The sequence below is a fragment of the Plasmodium brasilianum genome, assembly GCF_023973825.1.
Source record: "Plasmodium brasilianum strain Bolivian I chromosome Unknown PB_00_25, whole genome shotgun sequence".
Taxonomy (NCBI): Eukaryota; Apicomplexa; class Aconoidasida; order Haemosporida; family Plasmodiidae; genus Plasmodium; species Plasmodium brasilianum.
In genome coordinates, this window is record NW_027122949.1 from 1 (window position 1) to 15,844 (window position 15,844).

The 15,844-nt window shown below is 18.7% G+C and overlaps 4 protein-coding genes across 4 annotated transcripts; 1 reads left to right on the forward strand and 3 right to left on the reverse strand.

Annotated features, from left to right (window-relative positions):
- Positions 1-454: 454 nt before the first annotated feature.
- MKS88_000349 (uncharacterized protein) lies at positions 455-1,313 on the forward strand (the record flags this gene model as incomplete). Its single annotated transcript, XM_067219396.1, has 2 exons — positions 455-541; positions 669-1,313. The coding sequence occupies 2 exons, from the start codon at positions 455-457 to the stop codon at positions 1,311-1,313; spliced, it is 732 nt and encodes a 243-aa protein (XP_067070274.1).
- A 4,325-nt stretch (positions 1,314-5,638) lies between these two features.
- Positions 5,639-6,481, reverse strand: MKS88_000350 (uncharacterized protein; the record flags this gene model as incomplete). Its single annotated transcript, XM_067219397.1, has 2 exons — positions 5,639-6,265; positions 6,395-6,481. The coding sequence occupies 2 exons, from the start codon at positions 6,479-6,481 to the stop codon at positions 5,639-5,641; spliced, it is 714 nt and encodes a 237-aa protein (XP_067070275.1).
- A 3,606-nt stretch (positions 6,482-10,087) lies between these two features.
- MKS88_000351 (uncharacterized protein) lies at positions 10,088-10,979 on the reverse strand (the record flags this gene model as incomplete). Its single annotated transcript, XM_067219398.1, has 3 exons — positions 10,088-10,329; positions 10,556-10,763; positions 10,896-10,979. 3 exons carry the CDS (start codon positions 10,977-10,979, stop codon positions 10,088-10,090), a joined length of 534 nt encoding a protein of 177 aa, XP_067070276.1.
- Positions 10,980-14,288: 3,309 nt separating this feature from the next.
- Positions 14,289-15,284, reverse strand: MKS88_000352 (fam-l protein; the record flags this gene model as incomplete). The annotated part of the gene is made up of 2 exons (XM_067219399.1): positions 14,289-15,074; positions 15,201-15,284. 2 exons carry the CDS (start codon positions 15,282-15,284, stop codon positions 14,289-14,291), a joined length of 870 nt encoding a protein of 289 aa, XP_067070277.1.
- Positions 15,285-15,844: the final 560 nt, after the last annotated feature.

Sequence of the window (15,844 nt, forward strand, 5' to 3'; positions counted from 1 at the left end):
TTTTTAATATGAAGAGGATTATATAATATATATATTCTCTACATTCTGCATACTATATAAACTAATTATATTTGTATAATAATAAATCATTTTTCTTTTTCTTTTTCTGAAAAAAATTAATACTTAAATGATTTAATCATTAATTTACAGTAAATAACTATATTATATTTTTTTAATATTTACAAATAAACACATTATTTTGTTTTATTTTAAAAAATGTTATTTTTTTTTTTATATCAATAACATTCAAAATTTTTGAAAATATTTTTAAAGTTTTTTTCTTTGTATACCCTGTGAAATACATGATCATTATATATATTTTATTAAATATTTATGAAGTAATAAAAACAAATTGTTTTAAAAATAAATATAGCATCCCCCATAATAAGCAGTAAAATAAATAGTTATTAATTTTTCCCTTGCTGAATATATATGTATATTAATAATCTATACAATGGAACAAAAAATTAATTCCACCTTATTTTTCAAAATTTCTGCGTTTATGATTTTAAGTTGGATATGTCATTTTTGTTGTGATACAGTATGATAATGTTATATATGGATTTCTGTAAATTTTATATTTTTTGTGTTTCATTTTTTTTAATAATTTTTATTATTATTATATTATTTATTGTATGAAATAACGTATATTAACATAATTTTTTTAGAGAACTAATAACAAATTGTTAATTGAGAAATGGACACCATGTAGAAGATTAAATACAAGAAGTTATCGTTTACTAGCAAAATATAAAAAGAATAAAGATTCAAATACTTTAGATCTTAAAGAGGATAAACCATTCAATGGAGATAGGAACAAAGGAAAAAACAGACAGTCTAATAGAAGTCCATTAAATAAGGCGCAATACTATACAGAAGTTATAGATTATGATAATGGGATGTTTGATGGTAAATACTTCCATTTTGAAAAAAAATTAATTAAGAAAAAAGACTATGATGATTTACTTGAAAAAAAAAGAAGAATTTGTGATATAGCTTTAAAAAAAATAAAATTCAGAAAATACAGGTATGGAGCTTTTATGACTTTCCTTTTTTTCTTGTTCGCAATTGGATTGCCAATATTACAACATTTTAAGTACTTGAAAGCTGCAGGGGATAAAATTAAAACTGCATTAACATTGGGAACAGTATGGACTGCGGTAGAAGGTGTCTTGAATGGAGCGAAAGAATATTTTTTCTTAATATCATTTGGAATATTAATGTTTATATTGTCTGTCTTACTTCTAATAGCGTTATATAAGCTCTTAATAAATAATGAAAAATATAAAAAATTTAAGTTGATGGCAGAGTAAAATGAACAATAAAGAATATACATTTTTCTGTAAGGACGTTTCCAACGTTAACTAATATATATAATATTTTTACGGAATATATTCTTATAAAACATACTTATAACTATTATAATTTTATAAATATATGTAGGTATAATTTTTCTTTTTAACACAGAAGAAAAAAAAAGTTAAATTAATCATTTTTTCGTTAATATGAATGTTATGATATTTTTAAAATTTTATTTTATATTATTTTTTCACTTTAATTGCTTATTATGGTTTAATATATATAATATTCCTATTTCAATAGGATCTTATAAAAAATATAGTTTTGTGAACTAAAATTAACATATAAAAAGACAATACAAATCAATGTATACGAATAATGCCTTAGCTATATTCGAACTAAAAATGGTACTTCATGTTTTTATATTTTTGTAGAATGCAAGGATTTTCTTGGTTCAACTTATGGTAAAAATTCATAATTATCTTTAAAATGATAATAAATATGACTTTTTTAGATTTTAATTAAACAAAGTAAACGTATATTTTTTCTTTGACATATAAAAACAAATTTTATTTACCTTAAAAAATAACTGTTAATATTTATTTTATAAAATAATAATTATGAGAAATATATTATAATCTATATATGTTGTAACATACATTATAATATATTCTTATTTCTCTTTTGTGAAAATCATATATCATATTTTATAAATATATTAAAACATAATGTCCCTATAAAATTTGTATTATTTATAATTTTTTAATAAATACAGGCTACAAAGTCTTTAGAACTAAATGAATAATTAAAGCCATTTAATGCTTTATTAGTGCTCATAATTACGCGGTTAATTTCCTACTGAAATTTTAAAAATGTACTATATATATATTATTTTTTTTTTTTTTTAGTTCATTAAATGTATAAAATAACGAATTAAATATTATCATATATGAAGAAATAATATATTTAAAATGCTTCCTTTTTTATCTTAGTTTTTTCAAAATAGTTATCTTCTAGTAACATGTTATATATATATAAATATAAAATTTTTTTTTTAAGGTAACGAAATTACATATAACTTTTCATAAAATTATATAAATATGTGTATACAAATATTTATATATATGTTATAATTTTTCCTAAGGTCTATATATATATTATACAGAGTATTAATACCTCTTTGAAGATGTATAAATATATGTATAGTTTATACTGACAATTAATAATTTCTTAAAAAATAAATCTTATTTTTAAAACATAATAAAAATGAAAAAATGAATTATTTTTTATGGATAATTTATAAATGCGCAACATTAATTTTATTTTTTAAGCATGCTTTAATAATATATATTTAAAAAGTTAATCTACTTTTTTTTTTTTTTTACAATATTTAACTAAATAAATATAAGACATTCTACATTCAAACATTTTACACCTAATTTTTACTCAATAAATTTGATTTTTCATAGATTCTGATGGAAATTGTAGTGCATTATTAATATATTTTTTATTTCTAATAATTTCATATATTTCAAAAAGTACTGCTTAAACAATTTTATAAAGAATTCGTATATTTTTCCTTGTAAATGTATACATGGGATCTACAGAAAATGAGACGAACATATGTGGGCAATACTGCATGGGAAATTAAAAATGTTCAAATTGGAATTTTAATAAGATAATTATTATATTCATTATTTTATTTTCTAATATTTCTTTTTGTTTATATTATATATTACTATAATTTCTTAAAATATATGTTTACTTGTAAGCAATTTTCGTGTGCATAGATGTATAATGTGATCCTATTGTTATAATATATATATATATATTTTTATTTTGAACATTTAAAATTATAACAAAAAAAAAAATCATTTGTAAAAACAAGATATATATGGTATTAACTCTTTAATTTGAAGTCGTCTAATGTTTTAGGGTACCCGTATATATTTATCTAAAATTTTGAAAAAAATATTGCAATAAAAAGTATTACAAACTTTTCGTTTCCTATACATCATGTTATATCCATCCTTATGCTTATTTTTATACTATTCATAGTAAGACTCAATACACATATTTTAATGATTTAAATTATTACCTCATAAAAACGGCGTTAACACATGAAAATTCGTAAAAAATATGTTCATTAGTTCTATTATGAAATAAATTACATAACCCTAAAAAACCTATTTAATAATACTATTTGAATTAATTAAAACTCTCAAGAATACTTCAGAATACATATTTTTATTAAAATTTTCTTTATTTCCTTATATATTCAATAGAAATATTTATTGATATATTCGTATAATTTTGTCAAGAATAAAAATAGAAATCCTTTTTCGTCATAATTATATTTTATCATAAATATTTAAATATATTTTTATAAAATAGAATTAAATAAACATTAAATATGTATAAAAATAAAAGGACTAATATAAGAATTTTGTTTTTCATTTGAAGAAGGTAGCAATGTGCAAAATTAAAAATCGTCCAACAAAAATACTACTAAAAATTATATAACACAAATATGTACTCTATATTTCATAGAATTAACCTTATCTGTAAACCTTGAAATGCTTTATTTGGTCTTGATTAAATACATAAAACATAAGTATATAGCATTACTGAAGGTATCTATATATATTAACATTTTTCTTTCTTCTAGATATATTATCACTTATAATACTCATTTATCTTGAATATGTATTCTTTAATAGTTGGTTATGATTCTTCCAATCAATAATATCATTAATGTTATATAATTATAGTGTATATAACATTTTTTATTGAAGTATTTTGTTTAAAAATAAATGATAATGTACTACATGTATTATCATGCAAAATTTTTTTTTCCTTTTGTTTCACTAACCATTAAATATTGATATTTACAAAATAATTTTTAATTCTTCTCAACTATTCTATTAATAGTAGTAGAATCACAAAAATATATACTTTAATCAATAAGAAAAATAAGTGACATTTCTATATTCATCTAATTTTTTTTTACAATAACATTTTCCCTATTTTACTATAGTACTTTTTTAATATTAATTTTTTATCAATCAATCTACTATCTTAAAAACATATTGAACTTATTCATATAAGATATGCATTTACCTGCATTTATCAAATATAAAATTAAAAAAAAAGTAAATAAAGTTAAATTAATTCTCCTATTATAAAACATATAATTCAATAAATATACAAATAAAATGTAAAATAAACATACATAAAATAACTAATTTGAATTATTAATTATTTATTCCTTTTCTTATACATAAATATTAGTAAGTTGTATCCTTCTAAAACAGTTAAAAAAAAATAAATGTAATATTCCATGTTACATTAAACAGTGTAAACTACTGTTAACCCAATACTATAAAGCGAAATGTGTAAATGTAATTATATTTATAATTCAAAAGGAGCATATTCCTGAATAAAATTATTAAAATAAACAAAAATGACGCTTATCGATTATCTTATACGATTTAAAACATCATAAATACCATATACCTTTTTGTACCTTCCAAAGAAATTTATATCATTGATTAAACAAATTATATTATAATAGTAAAAAGACAATGAAACGAAATAAATGAAAATTAATTATTTCATATATTATATGAAATTGCATGTGTTATCTGATTTATTAGGATTCATTGGTTTTTTTTTTGTAAATTTAATCTTAGCTATTATAAAGAAAATATAAATTAAATGTAAAAAAACAAATTGTATTGTGATAAGATTGATTCAACTCGTTATTAATCTGTTATGTATATATAAACAAAAAACAGAAAAAAATGAAAACATATAAATAACCATATTAGTATATTCATTCACATTGTTTCTTCAAACGAAAAACAAGTTACGTTTATTCTTAATAAGAAAGATTAATCTTCCATTTTTTAATTACTGCAAAAAACAGAAAATAAGACTAAAATAAAATAAAAATCGGTCCAGACTTTTTTTTTTACGATTACAAACATAAATTGCCACATACATCAATGAAAATATATAAACTGTTCTTTTATATATATTTATGAAGCTACATACATTTTTCAAAAAAATTTTGATATATACAAAATTATATATATAAATGATAATATTGTTTTATAATGAAAAGATATTTTAAAATAAAATGTGAATAAAATTAAAATATTCACATTTAAAAATAAATTAAAAATGTAACTTATTACTCTTAAGGATCAAAAAAACCTCTCATCTGCAGTTCTACCTATTGTTTCTCTAAAATTATAGATATGTTCGTTAATTGTGTTTATCAATTAGGAGATTATATATTTTAATCGTCATAAAATACTATTTTACGTGAAGAATGTTATACTGTGTAGTTCATTTTACTTTTTAAATGTAATAATTTTTTATGTTTATCTATTTTTCTTAGGATATAAAAAAGCCTCACTAAAACTATAACCCATAATATATATAATGATCCAAAATATTTTAATAAATCTCTAGTGGTTGTATTATTTAGGATATCATACAAGAAATATATTAACATAGCGAATGCTACTCCAACTACTAAATTGAAAACGTACAAAGCATAAAATGCCTTACGTTTTCTTTTTATACATCTTTTTATAAATTTAAAATCAGTATTTGTACTATACCTAAGTACATTTTTATAATATATTTTGTCTAACATTCTTTTTCCAGGGTAGGTATTTACCTTATTGTATTCAGAAGATTTAATTTTCCCTTCTTGTTTATAGCTTCCTAAACTATTTGATATACATTCTTTTGGCAGTTTATTTTTTCCATTGGATATTGTTTCTTTCTTAGATATATGTTTCTTTTTGTATTCTCCATTATTTGGAATATCATCTTTTTTCCTTAACATATTTGGATATTTTTGTTTTTTATGCTTTGTTAGTAAACGATAAGTTCTTGTAGATAATTTTTCATCAATAATATTTTTCTCATCCAAATATTTACAAATGGTACTCTAGAAAAACAAAATATATATTCACAATTTAAAAAAATAGATAAATCCATGCTAATAAGAAATATTAACAGAAATATAAAAACCGCACAAATGAATAATAAAGATAACTTTATTTAATATATATCACACCACTTTACTATTAGAAGGACATATCCATGTTAAAAATATAAACGTCGCAATTTTAATAAAAGATGATAACTTAATTTTCTTTTTCATAATGTAAATTTATAATATTGTATTTTATCTGGTTCATATCAGACTATTGATAATAAATATTCTTTCAACGACAAGGAACACTATATATTTTTTTGTATTTTTTTTTCAAACAAGATTAATAATATGCATATAATAAATATAATACATTTTACAACATAGAAAATGTAAGAGAAATCTATAATTTCATTGTCATATTTTAACCTCAATATCAATTATAAAAAACTAACATTAATTTAATAGTGTAATTTTAATGTATTAATAATTATCTAAAATACCTAATTTTGTTATTTAGTGTAGTAAAATAACTAAATAATTAATATATTAATCATTTTCAAAATAAAAAAAAAAAAATTAATTATGATTTCTTGATATTTGAAAATATTTATTTTATATAAAATATATAACGTATAATATGTAGATAACGCAATGTTCTGTATATTAAGAGAATAAATGATAATTTTAATTATATTTCCTTATTAACAATTATTTTTTGATAAACATTATATTTTGGAAAAATCGATTATTATTTATAAAAAAGCTTATCATAATATAATAATAGTAATAAAGAAATAAAATAGAGATATTTTTACAAATTTTGTACAATTTTAATTTTATAACTCGTACTATTTATGATTTATTTTATATTTAAAAAACTAATATTTATAATACTATGTTCTAAAAAAATATCAATTTTAAAATCAATTAAAAAAAACAGAGTTCCTATATTTGCATCATAAGTATTATATATTAGAATTTATAATTAAGTTTAATTTATTCCTTTATTTTGTAAATGAAAATTTTTAAAATTTTCCTCTCTCTCTCTATATATATATATTTTAGTAAAATGTATACTTTCAGAAGATACATTAATAAAATTAAAAAAAAACAAAAAAAAAAACAGAGATTAAAATTAAAATCGGTGTAAGAATCGTGTATTCAATAAAATAAAGCCATATATATTTTGAATGAAATATACTTACCATATTAATATTATATAAGTTGTATTAAATATATATAATAAATAAAAAAAATAACAAAATAATTTTGTAAAATGTATGATTTAGTGATTTTACTACTGATAATATTTGAACAAATAAATTATTTTTAGTTTATTCATTTACATATACATTGTATTAAAAAGATTTTTTAGAAACACCAATTAATTAAAATAATATTATATTTTGATACAGTTACCTTTAATAGAAAAATTAAGCTCAATTAACATACTAATTTTTCTATATATTATAAAAGAATAAAAAATTATAAATTATAAAAATATTATGTAATTAATAATTTTATATTAATCATCTAATATAAAACTCTATTTTTTTCTTTTAAAATATTACTCTTCTAAGGAAAAAGCTAAGAGATAAAAAAAAAAAATGTACATATATATACGTAAAAAAATTAACATTATTTTATTTGTACTGATTTAAATTAATTACATTATCATCCTGACATTCATGAAATAATTGATTTAGTGTCTATTACATCCTCGTACACTTTGTTTATATCACTTCCTCACACAGTCAATATTTTATTTTATAGTATAAGATAACCCATTTAAAATTTTATAATAACCCATATATGTAAATTATCAAATAAACTATGAAACAAAATTCATATATTATAAAATCATGATAAGCCTTTACATATAAGTACAACTTTTTCCTCATAGCAACATTAAATGTTTGTAAACATTTTTTCGAATCGTTTTCTAAAAAAGTAATTATTTATAAGTATTAATTATTTATGCTTTTTCTAAATTAAAAAATAATAAACGAATACTCTATGTTCCAGATAATATATTAATTTTTTTTTTTTTATTAATTATACATAGTAGTAGACAATTGTTTTCCTATATATATATATATATATGTATATGTAAATATAACTCAATAATGTATATATGCATTCCCCATTATATTTTCATTATATTTAATAAAAAATATTATAGCATAATAATAAAATAAGTTATATATAAAGCAATAATTAATTTCAATTTTCAAAAAATCATTTTCATATCTACACTAGCTATAACCTATTAAAGACACAAAATATTAATTTAAATATTGAATTTTTATAGAATGTAATGCATTTTATATTTTTAATATGATTCATATATAGTACCTAAATTTTTCGCTTCTACAGTAAAAGAAAAAGTACTTTAAATTATCTCTTTTTTTATATTTTATCATATATATTATATGTTTTACAATTTCTAAGAAGCTTCGCTAATACAATTTATACACAATATCTTTGCATCTATGACGATACATGTTATTTTTTATAAAACAATCATATATATAAATGCATCTTGCAAATTGGCAATAATTTTTTTATGCAAATGCAAAACATTAAAATTGAATATGTTACTTAAAAAATACCTATGACTAAAAGCAAAAGTATGCCATTTTAAGAATTTGTTAATGATAAACGTGAGACCCTTAAATCTAAATTAATCCAAGTTCCTATAAAAACTTCATTAGTTGGTCACGATCACGAGAAAAAATACTAGTCGTCTTAACAGAAATGAATTTATTTATTAATTTCCTATAATTAAATTCACAAGCATTATAGCATTTTTCTTATTTATTCTTTTTCTAACACTATAAATTAAATCAATTAAAATAATGAATGCACTTCCATAAACTACCTAATTTAATAGTATATAGAATTATCTACTGTACTAGTATTGTGTTTACAATTATGTAATTTTTTTGTAAACTACTTCACCGCATCAGGAAAATTATGTTGTATTCATTAAGAAGAAAAGTAAATTCATGGAAATATATAGATGAATACAATAACCTCATAACTACAAGTAGTTCTGAAAAAGACAAAGTGTATTATTTCGGTAGCATTCATTATATAACAAATCATACTCAGAATTTTATTTAGAAATGCTATTATTTTATTATATATCTATAATTCCCCTCTTATACGGTAAAAAAAAAAAAAACATTTTTTAAAAATCTTAAGTAATAAAGATATTTTATAATATTTTTCTAATCAAAATTATTTTATATAATAAACATTATCTTTTTTCTTTTCAGTAAAATATATGTAATACAATATAATACATTCACATCGTTTGATTAAATACAAAAAAGGACATTTTTATTTTTAACATAAAGTCAACCATGAGGGTATTTTTCTTATTATATCTACCAATACTCATTTTAGTATTGAAGGAGATAAAAAATAGAAAAAATGTATTTTTCATTTAATATATAAATTCTCATATAATATCAACAAAATGATATTAATTATAATATTATATTTTAATTTTGATTTAATACATGCATTTTTAATAGAAATCAATTTTAACACACAAATATATATATTAAGCAATAATATACAATTATATTTCAACACTAATTTATAATACAAAATGAATTTTATTAAATCATTCAAATTTACAAAATAGCGAAAAACGTAATTTATTACTGTTATTATAAAAATGATACCTTATACATATGTACATTTATAAAATTATATCAATAATAAGTATGAATATAAAGTATATAACAATAAAGATATTATATATATTATTTCTTACTATTAATTAACTTAAATTAAAATACAAATTTCTTATTGTACATGTTATTCTGTTATCAATTTAATTTTATGACATTTTTCATTTTTTCTTAATATCTTATAAGTAGCTATTGTAACTAGGATAGCTAACATAAGGAAAGTTACTGCAAATAATAATATAAAAGTATGCCCTTCATTCTTTAAACCTAATAAGCTACTGAGGTATTTTAAAATCATAGCATTTATTTCAGTTCTATTATCTGGTGTAGTTGCAGGTATCAACTTAAATTGACCTAGCATGGGTAATCCTGTTCCCAAAATAAAAAAAAAAAAAAAAAATAGCAACTATATATCCATAATTTTTAAATTTCATTTTTTTTAAAGCTATATCGCGAATTCTCCTATTTTTTTCAAGATAAGTATCATAATCTTTTTTTTTTACCCATTTCTTTTGAAAATGGAAATGTTTTCCGTCAAACATTCCATTATTATAATCTATAACTTCTGTATAGTATTGTGCCTTATTTAATAAACTTTTGATTGATTGTTTATTTTTTTCTTTATTTCTTCTTTTATTATTAGTTATAATTATTTTTTCGTGTTCTCCCTTATATGGTAAATCTTTTAAAACTAAAACATTTGAATCCTTATCATTATTATATTTTGCCAATAATCTACAACTTCTTTTATCTAATTTTTCCAAAGAATTGCTATCCTTACTCAAAGATTTGTTAAACATGTTCTAAAGAAAAAAAAATAATAACGTAAATATTTATTATGTAAGAAATATATAATTCATGCAAAGAAACAGTATTAATAAAAACAAAATACGTAAAATATGAATAAATATTCTTATATAAAAGTATTATATAACATTATGGTTAAAAAGGAATATCCAAGACAAAAGGATAAATGCATCAATTTTAATAAATAAGAGTAACAAATTTTTATAATACATTATATAGTTATACAATAGTCTAATATATTCAATAGGCAAAAAAATTATTCGTAAAAAATGTATTTCTAATGATAATATGGAAAATATATTTTTAAAATTTAACTTTATAATTGCTTCGTAAATACTTAATTAAATATATATAAATGTATTTCTTTTCACAAGAACAATGAAATATATCTTTAAAAATATAAAACACAGTTTTATCTTAATATTAATCGGAAAAGTAACTAAGGTACAATAAAATGAAATAACATTAATTCATTCATAAACTTTCAAAATATATAATTACTTAATGTAATACACTAATTAAATTTTTTTTTTATTATATTTTTAAGAATTTGCTAATAAAAAAAATATGTTATATATTATTTCATTGATATAGTGGATTTATATGTAGAAGGGAATATATAGAATATATAGAATATATATATATTATATTTCTCTACATATTAAAATAATAAATGATCATTCTAAAGATTTTATCTTATATTTTTAATTTTATAATCATCATATTATAAAATAATTTGTTGTAAATTTCTTCGAACTTATTAATTATTATAAAATAATAATTATAATATCTATAATGGTACTAATAAATAAAAAAAGTAATGTTATGTATAAGGCTTTTTATCAAATTATATATAACACGCCCATTAGTTAATACTTGCTCATATGAGTTTTTTTTATTGCATATATTATATTTAAAAATAACAAGTTATATCATATTATCTAATCTATTAAGACACTTATTGTTAAGTGAAATAAAGATATATATTTTATTCATTATCTAGTATTTAAAAATATTATCTTCAGTTAAATTAAAATAATACCAACTATTTCTAAATGAAATGTTTAAATATATAAATTTAATTAATTTTTTTATTTAAAAATAAATATATTTACAAGAAATATTAATATAATAGAACATAATAAAAAAAAAAGTATATTAAAAGTAAACTAGCATAGAAATATTATATTCAATTGTGTTAATTTTAATATACTAAAGATAATATGTATTTACAAATAAGAATAATATATGGGTGTAATATATGTATAACAAATAAGAAGAATGACGAAATTATATACTTATATATATAATATAGTAATTTTTATGTTCACAATTTTAAAAATAAGATATTATTTTTTATTTATTCTTTTACTAATACATAATGTCAAGAACATTATTTAGAACATTAATAAAACAATGTACTTAAATAAATATAATTTTGATAAAAAAGGTTTTAGAAAAAAAAATATGGTGAGTTCAGATATTTCTGTTCATTTTGTATTATAACTGAATATTTGGTAATTATAAAAATATTATGTTTACACAATATTATTGTAATAATATATTATTAAATTATTTTATTTTTCACCTAAGATATTACACTTTTATGGAAATAATTAAGAAAGTTTAAAAAAGTAAAAATAATTAAATTTAAAATTCTATATATTATTAAAAATTAATTTACAAAGAATAATATTATTTCGCTTTTATTATTTAAAATTTTTTATAGTGTTTTATTGATTCTTATAAATTTTTTTATTTAATTACACTTTTTTGTTTCTGTAATTTGATTCTTTCACATTTTTACTCACAGTAATTATTTCTATATAAAATATATGTAAATGCATTTTAGTAGTTTTAAATAAAACATATATAATGATTAAAAAAAACAAAAATACATATATACAATAAAATAATTCTAAATGTTTGCTTATATAAAGAATTTATTATTGTTAGATAAGTTCATTGTTACTAAACTTATATTTGGCGTATATATTATTAATTGCGCATATATATTTTTCTAAATTTTCCACATTTTTGTAAAATTAAAGTATTATGTATAAATAGTTCCCATTTTTATAATATATTCAATTTTCTACTTATTAAATTACTATATCATGAATTGTTTTATATGTATTCGTATTAATCTTGCAATGATTTGTACATTTAAGTGTATATTTAAAATAATTTTTATTTCTTCATTTTTTTAAATATATCATTTACATTCATATATTATATTCTTAATATATTTTTTCAATGTTATTCCATATATAGAAATTTATTACCGTTCTTTTAAAATTTTTGTCTAAGACATAATAAAAAGTTTTTAATATTTATCGAGAAGAAATTAAGTGTATAATTCATGAATAATTTGTAATACATTAACGTACTTATTATAAAAATGTTACATTGTTTAATTTATTCTGTTAGAAATTGAACATTAATATATTTACGTAATAATATATATCTAATTTATTATTCTAGATGAATAAAATTTTATGATTTCATTCATGTCATTTTTCTTATATTATAATTTAGATTTATATCTGTTTCTTTATTAACAGTTATCTTTCTACTTGATTAAAAGTATTCTATAACTCTGTGTTCGTAGTTTGTATAAGTTTACGAGCATTTATACATGTTGTGGGAAAAAATATTGTGTCATTTTAATTTTTTCTTTATAATTTATACTTGACGATAACGGAATAGTGCATTTACATAAAAACTTAACTTATTTATAAATTATTTTTAAATTATAATCGTTTTACGTACATATGCCTTTTCCATGTTTTTATTTTAATATATAGTATACTAATAAAAAAACGCATATATTAATTCTTGCATACAAAATTTGATTCTTTATTTAATTCACTCTTAGATAATTCTTCATTTCGTATTAAAATATTTTTCTGTTAAATAGGAACTTTCATATATAAAAATGTAACTTTTACAGTTTATTTTAAGGAAAAAAAAAAAAATAATATATATATATATCCATGAAAAAAAAAATATTAATATGGTATTATAAAATATATAACAAGATATATAATTTTTCAAAATAAAAAGTATAGTAGATATTTTTAATTGTACCAAAAAATAATAATATTACAGAGGAATATGAAAAATAATATAAAGTATCACTAATGGTTTAAATACAAATTAACACAAGACTTATATTAAATTATATGAATTGTTTTATCTTATTCTTATTATTACTCAAATCTTATATTTTTCATAGTAATGTACTTATATAAAAAAATATATTCAATCATATTATTTAACTAAGTTTGAAAAATACATAAAATTCAACATTTAAAAACATGAAATAATTCAAATTCATAAAAAGAGAGAGAACATATTTTTTAACTATTTTGCACAAAAAAGACATGTGAGAGTAGGGGCATTTGTAATATTTAAGCAGATATCTATATGATAAATAAGTACTTAACTAATGATATTATGTTTGCTATTTTTTACTAAAATATTCTTTACAGAAAGAAACGTATATTTTACTACTTGTTTTACCTTTTCCTAAACTTAATTTTTTCATATTTCTTAACCTTCTTATGATAATAAAACACTCCTGATATAATTGTGAAACCTAAAATAAAGAACGCTGAGAAGTATATTAGGAAGCTAATAAAACCAAATACATAATCACTTCCATCTTTTAACACCTTCTGCTGTCCTTCTTTTAATACAGTCTTCACCCATGTATTTTTTACTTTTCCCATAGATTCGGTAAACGAACTTAAAAAAGATGATTTCAACCAATTATGAAAAGAATTGTACCATAAACTTCCAGCGTACAAATTTAATATTTTAAATAACCCCCCTCTTAAGCCATAACCACCATAAAAATCTAAAGATAATGATAACAACAAGAACAACATTACAGGTAAAACAAGCCGTAATGCAAATTTTTTGAATATTATTTTTTTATATGTTTTATCACTAATTGTCCTGCTGTTTTGAAGAAAATCCATGTAATCGAGTTCCTTGAATATTTTTTTTTCCATATGAGAATATCTTTTTGTTTCAAATACACAATATTTACCTCTCTTATCTGGTTTATGTCCTCTAGAATTATTCAACGCATTTCTACATATTTGCTTGTTTTTTGCTACAACACTTTCATTATAGGTTACATCTCTTTTCTCGTTTACTATATTATTTGGTAAATCTCCTTTTAAACATAAAACATAAGAATCATTATTCTTTTTATATTTTGCCAGTAATCTATAAGTTATTGAATCTAATTTTCTAGCATATTCGCAGTTTTCATCTATATATTTGTTAAACATACACTAAAAAAAAAGTAAATATTTATTACTAAATCATGTATAATATCATTATAAAATACAGTATTAATAAAAATAAATCACTGAGACTATTCATAGTAAAAATTTTCTTAAATAATATAATTATATTACATCATTGTTAAAATGGCATGCCCAATTTAAAACGATAAATGCAGCAATTATAATAAATAAGAGTGACTTAGTTTTTTTTTCCATATTATATATATTTAATACTATAATATATTCAGTATAGTATAAATTAACCGTAATAGAATAATCTTTTGATGACAAAGGATTATACTTGTATTTTAATAAATCTTTTTTATTAATATTTTGTAAATAATATATATATAACTATACATTCTTTTTACGACAAACACAATAAAAGGTAAGATTTAAAATATATAAAAATAATTTTACCTAATTTTATGTTAATGTAAGAAAGTAATTTAAAAATAAAATATTTTGCTCCTTTCAAAAATATTCAAAATACATAAAACGATTTTTAATATATTAGACTAATTTAATAATTTTTGTATTAAAACGTTCAAAACTTAAAATGAAATATGACTTCTTAGTATTTACACGTATTAAATTTATGTAGAATACAGAATGTATAGAATATATAGAATATAGATATTATTGAATATATAGAATGTATTTGCAAATATATTAACACAGTAATTGATATTATTAAAGATATTTTACATTAATAATTTGTATATTGTAAAAAATTTTATTTTTCAATGAGGGTTATTTTTTAAAATATCATTTAT